General features: G+C 44.2%; 1 protein-coding gene and 1 pseudogene across 1 annotated transcript in view; one reads left to right on the top strand and one right to left on the bottom strand.

Moving 5' to 3' along the window:
• The window catches only part of CCDC62 (coiled-coil domain containing 62), a 53,420-nt gene extending 36,754 nt beyond the window's left edge, over positions 1-16,666 (top strand). The window contains 3 exon segments of the mRNA XM_074403461.1: positions 6,260-6,409; positions 16,514-16,538; positions 16,541-16,666. Of these exon segments, the coding sequence (XP_074259562.1) occupies positions 6,260-6,409; positions 16,514-16,538; positions 16,541-16,611 (246 nt within the window). The 3' untranslated portion in view covers positions 16,612-16,666.
• Positions 1,055-1,130, bottom strand: LOC120365242 (small nucleolar RNA U3; annotated as a pseudogene).
• Positions 16,667-16,961: the final 295 nt, after the last annotated feature.

The raw sequence follows: 16,961 nt of genomic DNA, 5'->3' as shown, positions 1-16,961 counted from the left end.
ATCTATTCAGGAGGCTGAGGCAGAAGAATCACTTGAACCCAGGAGGCGGAGGCTGCATTGAGACGAGATCGCACCACTACACTCCAGCCTGGGCAACAGAGTGAGACTCCGTCTCAAAAAATAAAAACAAAAGAACAATACAGAAATGTACACCCCGAAGATATCACCCAACTGCCTGGTCTCAGCTGCCGCTTCCTCTACACAACTCCTAGCAGTGTCTAGAGAGACCCCAGTGAAGCGTTGGTGGGCTTGCTTACAGATTTCTCTATCTGCAGAGACATGCATACAGATTAATGTATGGTAAATGGGATTTCATTATATAAGAAAATGTCTGTGTTCAGTGACATGAAGTACAGTGCTTCGTGCTTATAATCCCAACACTCTGGGGGGCCAAGGACTAGTGTGGGCAACATAGCGAGTCCCTGCGTCTATTTTTTTATTTCAATAAAATTTTAAAAACATAAAAAAAGAAAATATCTAATATCTATGATTTGCCAAGATACCAGAGTGGCAACCTGAAATGTTCATCCCGCTAATGAGAAAGTTCTAGGCTATGGCCAGGCGCGGTGGCTCACACCTGTAATCCTAGCACTTTAGGAGGCTGAGGCGGGTGGATCAGTTGAGGTCAGGAGTTCTAGACCAGTTTGACCAACATGGTGAAACCCCTTCTCTACTAAAAATGCAGAAAAATTAGCCAGGTGTGGTGGCTCACACCTTAATCCCAGCTACTCAGGAGGGTGAAGCCCAAGAATTGCTTGAACCCAGGAAGTAGAGGTTGCAATGAGCCAAGATCACACCATTGCATTCCAGCCTGGGTAATAGAGTGAGACTCTGTCTCAAAAAAAAAAGAAAAGGAAAGAAAGCAAGAAAGTTCTAGGCTGTGGACTACGTTAGAGCCCAGGCAGGAGGCTTTTCCAGCACTGGCCTGTGGTATGTGGTTATCCTTCAGCATCGTTACTCTGAGGATTCAGGAACTACTCCAGGGATGGATGCTTTTTCTTTTTCTTCTTTTTTTTTTTTTTTTTGAGATGAAGTTTTGCTTTTTTTTTTTTTTTTTTTTTTTTTTTTTAACACGTTCAGAGAAAGTTCTCTAGTAACAAACTATAGAAATGATCCCTGAAAGTAGTCTTTGAAATTTTGCTCCTGTTGTCTAGGCTGGAGTGCAATGGCACCATCTTGGCTCACACAACTTCTGCCTCCCGGATTCAAGCGATTCTCCTACCTCAGCCTCCCAAGTAGCTGAATGACAGGCATGTGCCACTATACCTGGCTAATTTTGTTTTTTTAGTAGAGACGGGGTTTCTTCATTTTGGTCAGACTGGTCTCCAACTCCTGACCTTGGGTGATCTGCCTGCCTTGGCCTGCCAAAGTGCTGGGATTATAGTGTGAGCCACTGCTCCCAGCAAATGCTTTTTCTTTAATGGAAGGCTTAGAGTAAAAGTCTTTTGGGCAGACATGGCGGCTCATGCCTGGAATCCCAGCACTTTGGGAAGCCGAAGTGGGAGGATCGCTTGACCCCAGGAGTTCAAGACCAGCCTGGTAATATAGTGAGACCCTGTTCTATATTTAAAAAAAAAAAAAAATATATATATATATATATATATATATATATATATATATATATATATATTTTTTTTTTTTTTTTTCTCTCTCTCTCTTTTTTTTTTTTGAGATGGAGTCTCGCCCTGTTGCCCAGGCTGGAGTGCAGTGGTGTGATCTCAGCTCACTGCAACCTCCACTTCCCGGGTTCAAGCGATTCACCTGCCTCAGCCTCCTGAGTAGCTGGGATTACAGGCATGCACCACCATGCCTGGCTAATTTTTTGTATCTTTAGTAGAGATGGTGTTTCACCATGTTGGCCAGGCTGGTCTTAAACTCCTGACTTCGTGATCTGCCTGCCTCAGGCTCCCAAAGTGCTGGGATTACAGGTGTGAGCTACCATGCCCCACCTTCTTTCCTTTCTAAAAAGAGAAATTAAAATTTGTTTACCATGTAATTCCAAATAATGAACAGGAGAAATAAGCATTAACTCAACAAATTTAGTATTATTATTATTTTTTGAGACATCTCGCTCTGTTGCCAGGCTGGAGTGCAGTGGTGCAATCTCAGCTCACTGCAACCTCTGCCTCCTGGGTTCAGGCGATTCTCCTGCCTCAGCCTCCTGAGTAGCTGAGACTACAGGTGTGTGCCACCATGCCCACTTAATTTTTGTACTTTTGGTAGAGATGGGGTTTCACCATCTTGGCCAGGATGGTCTCAATCTCTTGACCTCATGATCTGCCCGCCTCAGCCTCCCAAAGTACTGGGATTACAGGCATGAGCCACTGTGCCTGGCCTATTATTATTATTATTTTGTAAGATGGGATGGCTCTGTCGCCCAGGCCGAAGTACAATGGCATAATCTCAGCTCACTGCAGCCTCCGCCACCTGGGCTCAAGTGATTCTCCCACATCAGCGTCTTTAGTAGCTGGGACCACAGGCATGAGCTACCACAACTGGCTAATTTTTATATTTTTAGTAGAGATGGGGTTTCACCATGTTGGCCAGGCTGGTGTTGAACTCCTGACCTCAGGCGATCCACCCCACTCAGCTTCCCAAGGTGCTGGGATTACAGGTGTGAGCCACTGTACCCGGTCCGATGAGTGTTTTATTAGCATAGTACAGACAGGAGGTAAATCTGGAGAAGTAATTAAAGGAGGCTATTCTACACAGACATAAAGAATAGTGTCTCTCTGGGACTGAATAACTGTCTAGAACTTCTCTTATCAGTTGAAAACAGAGTTATGAATATATGGTGGTTTAGCGTGTGAAAAGATGCACAACATTGTTAGTCATTAGGGGAATGCAAGTGAAAACCACATTGAGATACCACTTCATACCTATTAGAGTGTCTGGAATTTAAAAATTGACCATAGCAAGTACTGACTAGAATCTGGAGCAGCTGGGACCGTCATACGCTGATGGTGGGAATGTAACTGGTCTAACCACTTTGGAAAACATCTGGCAGTTTCTTAAAATGCTAAATATACCCCAGCACTTTGGGAGGCTGAGGCAGGAGAATTGCTTGAGGCCAGGAGTTTGGGACCACCATGGGCAACATAGCAAGATCCTGTCTCCACAAAAAAATTTAAAATGAGCTGGGCATAGTGTGGTTCATGCCTATAGTCCCTCTCAGCTAGTTGAGAGGCTGCGGTGGGAGGATTACTTGAGCCCAGGAGTTTGAGACTGCAGTAAGCCATGATTGCACCACTGCATTCCAGCTTGGGTGACAGAGCAAGACCCTGTCTCTATAGAAAAAAAAAAATTAAATATACACCTACCATATGACCTAGCCATTCCATTCCTAGAGAAATGGATAAAATATGTCTATACAAAGACTTACTATACATGAATATGGAAGCAGCTTTATTTGTACTGGCCAAAATACCAGAAACAACCCAAATGTCCATTCACAAGTGAGTGACTAAACCATTATGGTGACAGGTTGGTCCAAAAGTAGTTGTTATCTTTGCCATTCCTTTTTTTTTTTTTTTGAGATTGAGTCTTGCTCTATTGCCCAGGCTGGAGTGTGGTGGCATGATCTTGGCTTGCTGCAACCCCCACCTCCCATGTTCAAGCAATTCTCCTGCCTCAGCCTCCCGAGTAGCTGGGATTACAGAAGCATGCCACCATACACCAGGCGAATTGTATTTTTAGTAGAGATGGTGTTTCACCATGTTGGCCAGGCTGGTCTCGAACTCCTTTTAATGGCCTGCCATTACTTTTAATGACAAAGACTACACTTACTTTTGCACCAACCTAATATATCCACACAGTAGGATACTTCACAGCAACAAAAAGGAATTATTTATACACACAGTAACATAGTTTAATCTCAAGATAATTACACTGAGTGAAAGAAGCAAGAGGGCCACAGAAGTTTGAATGCATTTATAGAAAATTCTAGAAAATGCAAACTAAGGCCGAGCGCAGTGGCTCACGCCTATAATCCCAGCACTTTGGGAGGCTAAGGTGGGCAGATCGCAAGGTCAGGAGATTGAGACCATCCTGGCTAACTCAGTGAAAACCCGTCTCTACTAAAAATACAAAAAATTAGCCGGGCATGGTGGCAGGCGCCTGTAATCACAACTACTCAGGAGACTGAGGCAGAAGAATCGCTTGAACCTGGGAGGCAGAGGTTGCAGTGAGCCAAGTTTGAGCCATTGCACTCCAATCTGGGCAACAAGAGCAAACTCTGTTTCAAATTATAAAAAATAAAAAACTAGGCCGGGCGCGGTGGCTCAAGCCTGTAATCCCAGCACTTTGGGAGGCCGAGGCGGGTGGATCACGAGGTCAAGAGATCGAGACCATCCTGGTCAACATGGTGAAACCCCGTCTCTACTAAAAATACAAAAAACTAGCTGGGCGTGGTGGCGCATGCCTGTAATCCCAGCTACTCAGGAGGCTGAGGCAGGAGAATTGCCTGAGCCCAGGAGGCGGAGGTTGCGGTGAGCCGAGATCGCGCCATTGCACTCCAGCCTGGGTAACAAGAGCGAAACTCCGTCTCAAAAAAAAAAAATAAATAAAAATAAAAAATAAAAATAAAATAAAATAAAAAAATAAAAAAATAAAAAAATAAACCAGTCTAGCCCCCTTTGATAGCAGTTGGCAGTGACTCACTTTCATGCTAAACTTCAGATCCCAAAGTTAAAATTTAATAAGAATTTCAACTTTGAGATCTGAAGTTTAGCATGAACTTTATATTTAATAAGAATAAACAAAGGCATATACCCACATATATAGATCGATAGATAGATAGATGGCGATGGACCTGGAGCTGAGCACGCTGCTGCCCATCAACCATGAGAGTCTCACTGGCAGCGCCATGAATATATATATGTGGGTATGTACCTTTGTTTATTCTTATTAAATATAAGAATATATATAACATATTATATATATATATATATATATATATATATATATATATATACTACATATATATATTTTGCTGGGTTTTTTTTTTAGACGGGATCTCACTGTCACCCAGGCTGAAGTGCAGTGGTGCGATCTAGGCTGACTGCAACCTCTGCCTCCTAGGTTCAAGGGATTCTCCTGCTTCAGCCTCCCGAGTAGCTGGGACTGTAGGCACCCACAACCATGCCCGGCTAATTTTGTATTTTTAGTAGAGACAGAGTTTTTATCACATCAGCCAGGCTGGTCTTGAACTGACCTTGTGATCCGCCCACCTTGGCCTCCCAAAGTGCTAGGATTATAGGCGCGAGCCACCGCACCCCGCCACATACCCACATACTTTTCAAGGTTTATAAGCCTTTAATGTTGTCTTATTTTGCAAGTATCTTGACATGTTAAATACAGCCTTGACAAGTTGGTTGAGGAGAGCTAACCAATGCCTAGGATTCTTTTATCATATGGATGTTACTTCATTAGCTGTAGTAAGTTCAGTTTAAGTCAAATTATTTAACTGGGTAACTTCTAAGAAATAAAAGGGATGCAGTGGCTCACATCTGTAATTCTAGCACTTTGGGAGGCCGAGGTGGGTGGATCACCCGAGGTCAGGAGTTCAAGACCAGCCTAGCCAACATGGTGAAACCCCATCTCTACTAAAAATACAAAATTACTAGGCTTGGTGGTACACAACTGTAGTCCCAACTACTTGGGAGGCTAAGGCAGCAGAATCACTTGAACCCACGACATGGAGGTTGCAGTGAGCTGAGGTCCTACCGTTGCACTTCAGCCTGGGCAAGAAGAACAAAACTCTGTCTCAAAAAGAAAAAGAAAGAAAAGGAATTAATTTAGTTATTCTTATTCTACTATTTGATGTCCTGCTTTGCTTTGTAATACCCAAAGACAAAGAAATACTCACAGGTGATAGGGTATGGTGGCTCAGGCCTATAACCCCTGAACTTTGGGAGGCCAAGGCAGGAGGATTACTTGAGGCCAGGAGTTCAAGACTAGCTGGGCAACATAGCAAGACCCCACCTCTATCCAAAAAAAAAAAAAAAGAAAGAAAAAATAGCTGGGTGTGGTTACACACACCTATGGTCCCAGCTTTCCAGGAGGCTGAGGCAGGAGGATCACCTGAGCCCAGGAGGTTGAGGCAGTCACTTGTGATCATGCCACTGCCCTTTAGCCTGGGCAACAGAGCAAGAGAAAAAAAAAAAAAAGAAAGAAAGAAATATTCCTAGGGAGTTAGCGTTTGTGTTTATAATGTGTTCATAAACCTAAGCATTTAAAAGTGCCTCTTAATTTCCTGTAGGCTTCCATTGTGTTGCCCTCCCAGGATGAATTCTCACCCACGAGCAAGCTCCAGCGTTTGCTGGCGGAATCTCGTCAGATGGTGACGGACCTGGAGCTGAGCACGCTGCTGCCCATCAGCCGTGAGAATCTCAGTGGCAGTGCCATGAATGTATGCGTTTAGTTTTCTCTTGACTACATTTGTCACATCCAAACATACCACTGAGCACTAGTGTGTAAATATCACCGACAGGGCGGCTGTTCTGTTAGAGGGAGAGTTTCTGTGTCTCTGGGGAGGAAAGGGAACACTGGTTTTAAGGAGGGTAAAGTTATACTCAAATGTCACTGGACCCAAACTTCCTCTTTCTAATGATCTGGGGCATATGAAGAGAAATTCTTGGGGATTTTTTGTGGGGGGAATGGAGTTTTGCTCTTGTTGCCCAGGCTGAAGTGCAGTGGTGCGATCTCAGCTCATGGCAACTTCCACCTCCTGGGTTCAAGTGATTCTCCTGCTTCAGCCTCCCAAGTAACTGGGATTACAGGCACCCCCACCACCTGACGCTAATTTCATTTTTCTTTTTTTAAATTTTGTATTTTTAGTAGTGACGGGTTTTCACCATGCTGATCTTGAATTCTTGTCCTCCAGTGATCCACCTGTCTTGGCCTCGCAAAGTGCTGGGATTATAGGCGTGAGCCACTGTGCCCAGCTGGGAAATTTTTAAAAAACAAATTTTATTATAGAAAATTTCAAATGAGCACCAAAGTATAAAGAATAGCACAGTCACTTGCCTTCAACCACTGTCAATTTTATCTTACCCCATCCGCACACATTTTCTTCAGAAGAATGTTAGAACGAATATCAGCCTCATATTATGTCACTCATAAATATTTCATGTTGTCTCTGTAACAGATATGGACTTTTAATTTTTTTGAGTTTCACACTTGTTGCCCAGACTGGAGTGCAGTGCTGCAATCTCAGCTCACTCCCACCTCCATGTTCTGGGTTCAAGCGATTCTCCTGTCTCAGCTTCCCAAGTAGCTAGGATTACAGGCACCTGCTACTACACCTTGCTAACTTTTGTATTTTTAGTAGAGATGGGGTTTCACCATGTTGGTCAGGCTGGTCTTGAACTCCTCACCTCAGGTGATCCACCCACCTTGGCCTCTCAAAGTGCTGGGATTACAGGCGTGAGCCACCTCACTCTGCCTAATTTTAATTTCATTTGTTTATTTTTGAGACAGAGTCTTCCTCTGTTGCCCAGGCTGGAGTGCAGTAGCTATCCACAGCCATGATCACAGCTCACCGCAGCCTCAAACTCCTGGGATCAAGCAATCCTTCCACCTCAGTCTCCCAAGTAGCTGGGACCACAGGCACACACTGCCCCGCCCACTACATTTCCCAGGCTGGCATTGAACTCCCAGCCTCAAGTAATCCTCCTGCCTCAGCCTCCCAAAGTTTTGGGACTATCGGTTTGAGCCACTGTGCTCAGCTTATTTATTTATTTTTAGAAGCCATCTTGCTCTGCCACCCAGGCTGGAATGCAGGGCCAACTCGAACCTCCAACTCCCAGGCTCAAGTGACCCTCCAACCTCAGCCTCTTGAGTAGCAGGGATTACAGGTACACGGACCCATACCCAGCTGATGCTGGGATTACAGGCTTGATCCACCGCGCCCGGCGGACTCTGGTCATTTCAATTGATTTGTCTTTCCTTATATTCATACCACATCATATTGATCATTATAACTATGGAAAGTCTTGAAATTGTGTAGTATATATTATTCACTTTGTTTTTCTTTTTCAGAATTGCTTTGACTATTCTAGGTCTTTTGCAGATCCATATCAATTTTAGAATCAACTTGTCTTTTTTGTTTTTTTAAATGCCCTCTTGGTTTTGTGGTTTTCTTTCTTTAAGACGGGGTTTTACCATGTTGGTCAGGCTGGTCTTGAACTCCTGACCTCAGGTAATCCACCCGCCTTGGCCTCCAAAGTGCTTGGATTACTGGCGTGAGCTACCGCGCCCAGCCAGGTATTGTGGTTCTCTTTATTTCTTTTTTTTTCTTTTTTTTTTTTTTTCTTTTTTTTGCAACTCAATTTTGCTCTGTCACTTAGGCTGGAGTGCAGTGGAATGATCTGTGCTCACTGCAACCTCTGCCTCCCAGGTTCAAGTGATTCTCCTGCCTCAGCCTCCTGACTAGCTGGGACTACAGGTGTGTGCTGCCACACCTGGGTAACTTTTGTATTTATTAGAGATGGGGTTTCACTGTGCTGGCCAGGCTGGTCTGAAAATCCTGACCTCAGATGATCCACCCGCCTCGGCCTCCCCAAGTGCTGGGGTTACAGACGTGAGCCAACATGCCTGGCTAGTGTTGTGGTTTTCTTGAATCCATAGATTCAAGGACAATTGAGGAAAACTGACATCTGTAAACAGAGTATATCTCAATTTATTTTGGTCTGTCTTCATTTCTCTCGACCATATTTTGCATTTTCTTTTTTTTCTTTTCTTTCTTTTTTTTTTTTTGAGACGGAGTTTTGCTCTTGTTACCCAGGCTGGAGTGCAACGGTGCGATCTCGGCTCACCGCAACCTCCGCCTCCTGGGTTCAGGCAATTCTCCTGTCTCAGCCTCCTGAGTAGCTGGGATTACAGGCACGTGCCACCATGCCCAGCTAACTTTTTGTATTTTTAGTAGAGACGGGGTTTCACCTTGTTGACCAGGATGGTCTCGATCTCTTGACCTCGTGATCCACCCACCTTGGCCTCCCAAAGTGCTGGGATTACAGGCTTGAGCCATCCCACCTGGCCATATTTTGCATTTTCATTGTAAAGGTCTGGTACATCTTTTGTTAAATTTATCTCTAACACAGATTGAGTATCTTTTTTTTCTTTTTCTTTTTTTTTTTTTTTGAGACAGAGTTTCGCTCTTGTTACCCAGGCTAGAGTGCAATGGCATAACCTCAGCTCACTGTAACCTCTGCCTCCCAGGTTCAAGCGATTCTCCTGCCTCAGCCTCTCAGGTAGCTAGGATTACAAGCATGTGCCACCACCCCCAGCTAATTTTTGTCTTTTTAATAGACAGGGTTTCACCATATTGGCCAGGCTGGTCTCGAACTCCTGCCCTTGTCATCCACTTGCCTTGGACTCCCAAAGTGCCATGATTACAGGCATGAGCCACTGTGCCCGGCCTGGGTTGAGTATCTTTTATCCAAAATGCTTGGGACCAGAAGTGTTTCAGATTTCAGATATTGTTTGATTTAGGCATATTTGCATTATATACTTATAATTGAGCATCCCTGATCCAAAAATCCAAAATGTGGGTTTTTGTTTTTGAAACAGTCTCGCTCTGTCACTCAGGCTGGAGGGCAGTGGTGCAATCTCAGCTCACTGTAACTTCTGCCTGCCGGGTTCAAGTAATTCTGCTGCCTCAGCCTCCCAAGTAGTGGGGACTACAGGCATGCACTACCGCATCTGGCTAATTTTTGTAGAGACCCAGGTTTTACCATGTTGGCAAGGCTGGTCTCGAACTCTTGACCTCAGGTGATCTGCCCACCTGGGCCTCCCAAAGTGCTGGGATTACAGGCATAAGCCACTACACTCACCCAGATTTTGGATTTATAGGCTAGGGATAATCAACCTGTATTTTGTTTATTGATACAGTTATACATTATATTTTAAACTTCATTCGCAGATTGTTTATTAATGATACAAATAACTGCAGTTGATTTTTGTAAATTGCAACTTTTCTGAATTCATCTATTCTAGTAGAGTTTTTGTAGATTTCTTAGGATTTTCTACACAATCATGTCATTCACGAATAGAAACAGTTCATTCCTTTTTTCAGTATTTATGCCTTATTTTATTTTCTTCCCTTATTGCTCTGGCTAGGACCTCCAGATCAGTGTTGAGTAGAAGCAGGGGAGAAGACATCTTTGCCTTGTTTCGGGAAATACTCTCTGATGGCATTTCTTGCTTAGTCCATCTTCAGATTAGTATTTTGTTACATTCAGAGTTCCCTGGAGCAGTTCTATGTGACGCAAATAGATCTAAAACTAGAACATTAATCATTTTAGAATCAACATACTCATTGCCATGAGCCTAAACAGGTAATTGCAGAAATTAGCTTAAAGAAGAACAGGCTCCCAAAATAGAAATTTTTCCAAGTATACAATGTGTGCTATATAAGCTTTTCAAAGTGGAAACTGTGCTGGACTGGTGTTTCTTAGGAAGATTTCTTCTCACAAGCTGTCTGTGAGGCATTTGTGAACCCTTGCATTTATATCGGGGCAGAGGAAGGTTTTTAGTGACAAAACTATTTTGGTGCTTAGCTCTCCCTTTAAATGTATGCATCGAGGCTGTTTCTTCCCCTGTGTCTAGGGAGGACTTTAGTGACTTTTCTGGTCATTCTTTGACAGCTATTTCTTTAAAATATGTATTTTTAATTGAGATATAGGCCAGCCATGGAGGCCAATGCGTGTAATCTCAGCACTTTGGGAGGCCAAGGCAGACAGCTCACTTGAGCCAAGGAGTGTGAAACCAGCCTGGGCAACAGTGGGAAACCCTACCTTTACAAAACAATTTTTTTTAATTAGCTGGACACACTGGCATGTACCTGTAGTCCCAGCTACTCAGGAGGCTGAGGGAGGGAGATCTGACTTTGAGCTCAGCAGTTTGAGGCTGCAGTGGGACATGATCATACCACAGCACTCCAGCCTGGGCAACAGAGCAAGACCCTGTCTCAAAAAAATAATTTTTTAAGAATTTTTGAGCTAGACAGAACCAGAAGAGTAACTAATTCTAACCTTACATATTACAGGAAGGGAAAAATGACTGAATTTCTTAATCAACATCCTACAGCTAGAATCAGAAAACCATTTAATTGGAAAAACTGTTGACTCCAGATATCATACATTTTCTGGTGCATTAACTGATTCTAGAGATGTTGGGAAGACAGAATTTAAAAAAACAGGGATTTACTCGGCAACACACTTTACAAACTCCTCCTCCCCTCATGCCTTTGTACTGAGTACAGCTAGGTACAGAGAAAGCAAATAATTTTGTTTAAAAATTTTTAATTTCTGCTGGACACAGTGGCTTACAACTGTAATCCCAGTACTTTGGGAGGCCAAGGTGAGCGGTTCGAGACCATTCTGACCAACATGGTGAAACCCTGTCTCTACTAAAATACAAAAAAATTAGCTGGGCGTGGTGGCACATGCTTGTAATCCCAGCTACTCGGGAGGCTGAAGCAGGAGAATCACTTGAACCTGGGAGGCAGAGGTTGCAGTGAGCCCAGATTGTGCAATTGCACTCCAATCTGGGAGACGAGCAAGACTCCATCTCAAAATAATAATAATAATAATAATAAGTAAATAAAAATAAAATAAAATAAATATTCTTAATTTCTGCAATAAGGAAGCAGGGTAAAGTTCCGAGCAGCCTGTCTGCTTCGCCAGGGCTTTGCCATCTGTTGCTACAGACAAGGGTTGTGATTCAGAGCCTTGCTGTGAGACAGGCACTCTCCCAGGTTGCCAGGGAGCATGAAGTGATTCAGTCCCCCTGGCGAGGAAATTGGCAATGTTTTCTAAAAATCACTGAAGAACTGACGCTTTGACTATGCGGTGTCGCTTTGGGAATCTCTCCCACGGATACTTCTGCATGTGTATGAAATGGCATGGGCATGTTTTTCTTTGCAGCATTGCTTTACAATAGCAAGTGATAGGAGGCCACCCAGTGTCCAGCAAAAGGGAACTGAGGGAATCAGTTGTGGTCTACCCACATGGTGGAGTTCTGAGCAGCCGCAGAACAGAATGAGGTGCTCTGGGATGTGGAAATATTTCCAGATTTATTACTAAGTGAGAAACATGGAAGACCCTGAAGGTTCATATGGCATTCCACATACCTAAGAAGGGATGGTCAGAAGCAGTGGCTCACGCCTGTCATCCCACAACTTTGGGAGGCCAAGGGGGAGAATCGCTTAAGCCCAGGAGTTCAAGACCAGCCTGGGCAATATAGCTAGACCCTGTCTCTGCAAAAAAGGTTTTTAAAAACATTAGTGGGGCATGGTGGTACACACTTGTGGTCCAAGGCACTCAAGAGGCTGGGGCAGGAGGGTCGCTTGAGCCCAGGAATTTGAGGCTGCAATGAGCTGTGCTTAAGCCACTGCATTCCAGCTTGGGTGATAGAGCAAAATCCTGTCTCAAAAAAAAAAGAAAGAAAAAAAGAGGATGGCAATAAGAATTTATATTTGTGCAAGGACACAGTGGAAAGATGATATAAATTTACCAGTAGGAGGCATGAGGCATGACATGGAAGTGGGACTTCTCAGTTTACACCTGTTTTTATTATTTTTATTTTTAAACTATTCAGGAAAAACGCCAATAATTTAAAAATAGACAAAGGAGAAAAAAGCGAGAGTAGGAGGAAGCACAGCTGAACACATTGCCTCGAGGCGGGCCGGCTTCCTCCTCGCCTCGAGGGTGGGCATGGGGAGGGGACCCTGCCGTAAACCGTGCTTGGTGTTGTGTCTGCTGCCTGGGGCTGGCCGTTCTGATTGCTGGCCTGAGACAGTTGGTGTTACCTGTCTTAGCTCTTCACCTTTCTTGTGACAGGCTGATAAAGGCTGCAGATCCCTTTTAGACACTGGGTCTGTTGGGGGTGTGGGGGTCTAGGGGAGAGATAGCAGGGGGTGGGGAGATTGGGGAGGGATAACATTAAGAGAAATACCTAATGTAGGTGATGGGGAGGGGAACCGCCATGGAGGCAGCAAACCACCGCGGCATGTGTACCTGTGTGACAATCCTGCAAGATCTGCATGTGTACCCCAGAACTTAAAGTAAAATTTAAAAAGAAAGAAAGAAAATAAAGACAAAGTAGCATGTTGAGATTTTCTTGCTACTGTAGTGAGGGTAGTGAAGAGATCCTGTTTCATAGAAAATAGCACCTGCGGGGCTCAGAGTCCTGGCACATGAAAGTGTTTGGTGCCTCATGTGCCAAAAAAAAAAAAAAAATGAAGTTTTTAAATGAATAAGATAAAATATATAGCATGGTGCATCGTGGCCAGGTGCGGTGGCTCACACCTATAATCCCAGCCCTTTGGGAGGCCAAGGCAGACGGATCACCCAAAGTCAGGAGTTCCAGACCAGCCTCGCCAACATGGCGAAACCCCGTCTCTACTAAAAATACAAAAATTAGCCAGGCATGGTGGTGTGCCTGTAATCCCAGCTACTTGGGAGGCTGAAGCAGGAGAATCATTTGAACGTGGGAGGCAGAGGTTACAGTGAGCCAAGATCGTGTCACCGTATTCCAGCCTGGGTGACAGAGCGAGACTCAAAAAAAAAAAAAATCAGATCATAAAATACACGGGCAATTTGCATAGAGAGGAAGCAGCATGAGTAAAAGCACAGAGGCCTGGAAGCACCCTTGGGTGACCCTGAGGAACTGTGAAGGATCCTGGCATGGCTGGAATGCAGGCCACGCAGGCAGGAGGAGGTGGGCTTACTTACAAGCCGGAGTCACCACGGAATGCACCTGGGTCTTTCCAGGTATTATCTCCCTTTCATTTGTCCCCGTCACCCCTCCACTCTCCCCTCCTTGCTCTGTTCCCCACCAGGACACCCAACGAACGAGGCTAACCAGGCAACTCAGCACTTAGAGTTGCTGATGCTTAACTATTGACCACTGTTTTCAATAGGGCTCACTGCATCGGTCACCTGTGTTAGGGTTGACAACGAGCCAGTTATATCTGGGTGTTAGCTGATGCCTAGTGTTAAGCTGTAATACATATGGTAAAGCAGACAGAGAAGTCCTTCCAGATCAGAGACAAAGGAGACCCTACAGATGAATGGGAAGTCAAGAAGCCTTTGTTGGATGGGTGGATGGCAGTTGTATTCAGTCACTTCATTATATTTTATTCATTTCCTAAGGTTTTATTTATTTTATTATTTTCTGAGACAGGGTCTCACTCTGTCACTCGGGCTAGAGTACAGTGGCATGATCATGGCTTACTTCTGCCTCAAACTCCCAGGCTCCAGCGGTCCTTCCACTTCAGCCTCCTAAATATCTGGGACTAAGAGTGTGTGTCACCATGCTGGCTGATTTTTTTTTTTTTTTTTTTTTTAATTGCATCTAGCTCTGTCTCACACTAGAGTGCAGTGGCTTGATGGCAGCTCACTGCAACCTTTGTCTCCCCGGTTAAAGCGATTCTCCTGCCTCAGCCTTCTGAGTAGCTGGGATTGCAGGCTCGAGCCACCACACCTAGCTAATCTTTGCATTTTTAGTAGAGATGGGGTTTCACCACATTGGCCAGGCTGGTCTTGAACTCTTGACCTCGTGATCTGCTGGCTTCGGCCTCCCAAAGAGCTGGGATTACAGGTGTGAGCCACTGTGCCTGGCCTAATTTTTTTAGTATATTTTTTGTCTACCTGTTTTGCCCAGGCTGGTCTCAAACTCCTGGGCTCAAGCAATCCTCCTCCCTCAGCCTTCCAAAGTGCTGGGATTGCAGGCCGCTGCATGCAACACCATGGTCTTTTTAAAACTGACAAAAAATAATTGTATATATTTATAGTGTATAGTGCAATGTTATATATGTAACGACATGGAATTACTAAACCAGCTGTATCTATCACCTCACATACTTATCATGTCTTTGTAGTGGAAAAATTCAGAATCTATTCATTTAAAAATTTTTACATATATAATACATTATTGTTGGCTGGGCACAGTGAGTCATACCTGTAATCCTAGCCCTTTGGGAGGCTGAGGAGGGAGGATCACTTAAAGCCGGGAATGGGCAACAATGGAAGACCTGTCTCTGTAAAAATTTTTTTAAACCACAATACATTATTATTATCCATAGTCATGGTGCTATGCAATAGATCACTAAAACTTTTTCCTCCTGTCTAATTGAAACTTTGTGCCTTTTGCCAACAGTTCCCCTTTCCCCATCCACTCCCTCCAGCAGTCCCTGGTAACCACGATTCTACTCTATGCTTCTATGAGTTCCACATTTTTTAGATTTCACATGTAAGTGAGATCAGACCGCGTTTGTCTTTCTGTGCCTGGCTTCTTTTACTTAGCCTCATGTCCTCTAGTTTCATCCACATTTTTGTAAATGAAAGAATTTTGTTTTTTGGGTTTTTTTTGACATGGAGTTTCGCTCTTGTTGCCCAGGCTGGAGTGGAATGGTGCAATCTCAGCTCACCACAATCTCTGCCTTCTGGGTTCAGGCAATTCTCCTGCCTCAGCCTCCCAAGTAGCTGGGATTATAGGCACGTTGCCACGCCTGGCTAATTTTTGTATTTTTAGTAGAGACAGGGTTTCGCCATGTTGGTTTCAAACTCTCACACTCAGGTGATCTGCCTGCCTTGGCCTCCTAAAGTGCTGGGATTATAGGCATGAGCCACTGAGCCCAGCCAAATTTTGTTTTTATGATTACATAGTATTCCATAGTGTGTGTATACGACATTTTCCCCATCCACTCATCTGCTGATGCGCACGTAGGTTGCTTCCATGTCTTGGCTGTTGTGCATAGTGCTGCAGTGAACATGGAGTGCAGAATCTCTTCATCTAACGTCTTTTTTTTTTTTGAGGAGGTGTCTCACTGTATCGCTCAGACTGGAGTACAGTGGCACGATCTTGATTTACTGCAACCTCTGCCTCCTGGGTTCAAGCAGTTCTCCCGCCTCAGCTTCGCAAATATCTGGGATTACAGGAGGGCACCACCATGCCCAGCTAATTTTTGGTAGAAATGGGGTTTCACCATGTTGGCCAGGCTGATCTCAAACTCCTGACCTCAACTGATGTGCCTGCCCTGGCCTCCGAAAGTGCTGGGATTATAGGTGTGAGCCACTGTATCCAGCCTCATCTCATCTAACATCTTTTTAAGGCATTTGTACTATATATGTGTTTAGTCTTCTTAAGAATTTTCTGAGCCGGGCGCAGTGGCTCGAGCCTGTAATCCCAGCACTTTGGGAGGCTGAGGTGGGTGGATCACGAGGTCAAGAGATCGAGACCATCCCAGTCAACATGGTGAAACCCCGTCTCTACTAAAAATACAAAAAATTAGCTGGGCATGGTGACGCATGCCTGTAATCCCAGCTACTCAGGAGGCTGAGGCAGGAGAATTTCCTGAACCCAGGAGGCGGAGGTTGCGGTGAGCCGAGATCGCGCCATTGTACTCCAGCCTGGATAACAAGAGCAAAACTCCGTCTCAAAAAAAAAAAAAAAAAAAGAATTTTCTAGTGTCTCTATCCTGGATACTAATCTGGGGGTTGTTTTCTAGAACTCGGAGGTCCCAGAAGAGTCAGCTCAAAAAAATACCTTTGTCAGTTACTGAAGGAAACAAAAGGCAACTTCAGTATTCATCGTGATCGTGGGTAAGTCACCTTTGCTTATCTCACCCTATATCTCAATTGATATTTAATAAGTAACTTGGGAACATTGATAATGTGGAGTCAAGGCCAGGCATTTGACGTGCAATACTTTCTCTTTTGCTCGACCAATGTATACATACCTTCTAAATTTAATCAGAGTAAAATGTCAATTACTTGCAAGTGAAATGCAGATCAAAAAGTTCCTGTTCTCCTGCACGTCAGCCTGGGAACAGAGTGAGACCTTGTCGCTTGTAAAACAAGCTATCATTCTCAATACCTAGAATTTTAAATCTAGGGAATGAATACATAGACACAGCTTTAAAAATCAGAATCTGATATGAAAAGATGCTCAACATC

The sequence above is a fragment of the Saimiri boliviensis genome, chromosome 7 (genome assembly GCF_048565385.1).
Source record: "Saimiri boliviensis isolate mSaiBol1 chromosome 7, mSaiBol1.pri, whole genome shotgun sequence".
Classification (NCBI taxonomy): Eukaryota; Metazoa; Chordata; class Mammalia; order Primates; family Cebidae; genus Saimiri; species Saimiri boliviensis.
Note: the sequence above shows the minus strand (reverse complement) of the source record. Positions and strands in the feature narration are given on the sequence as shown.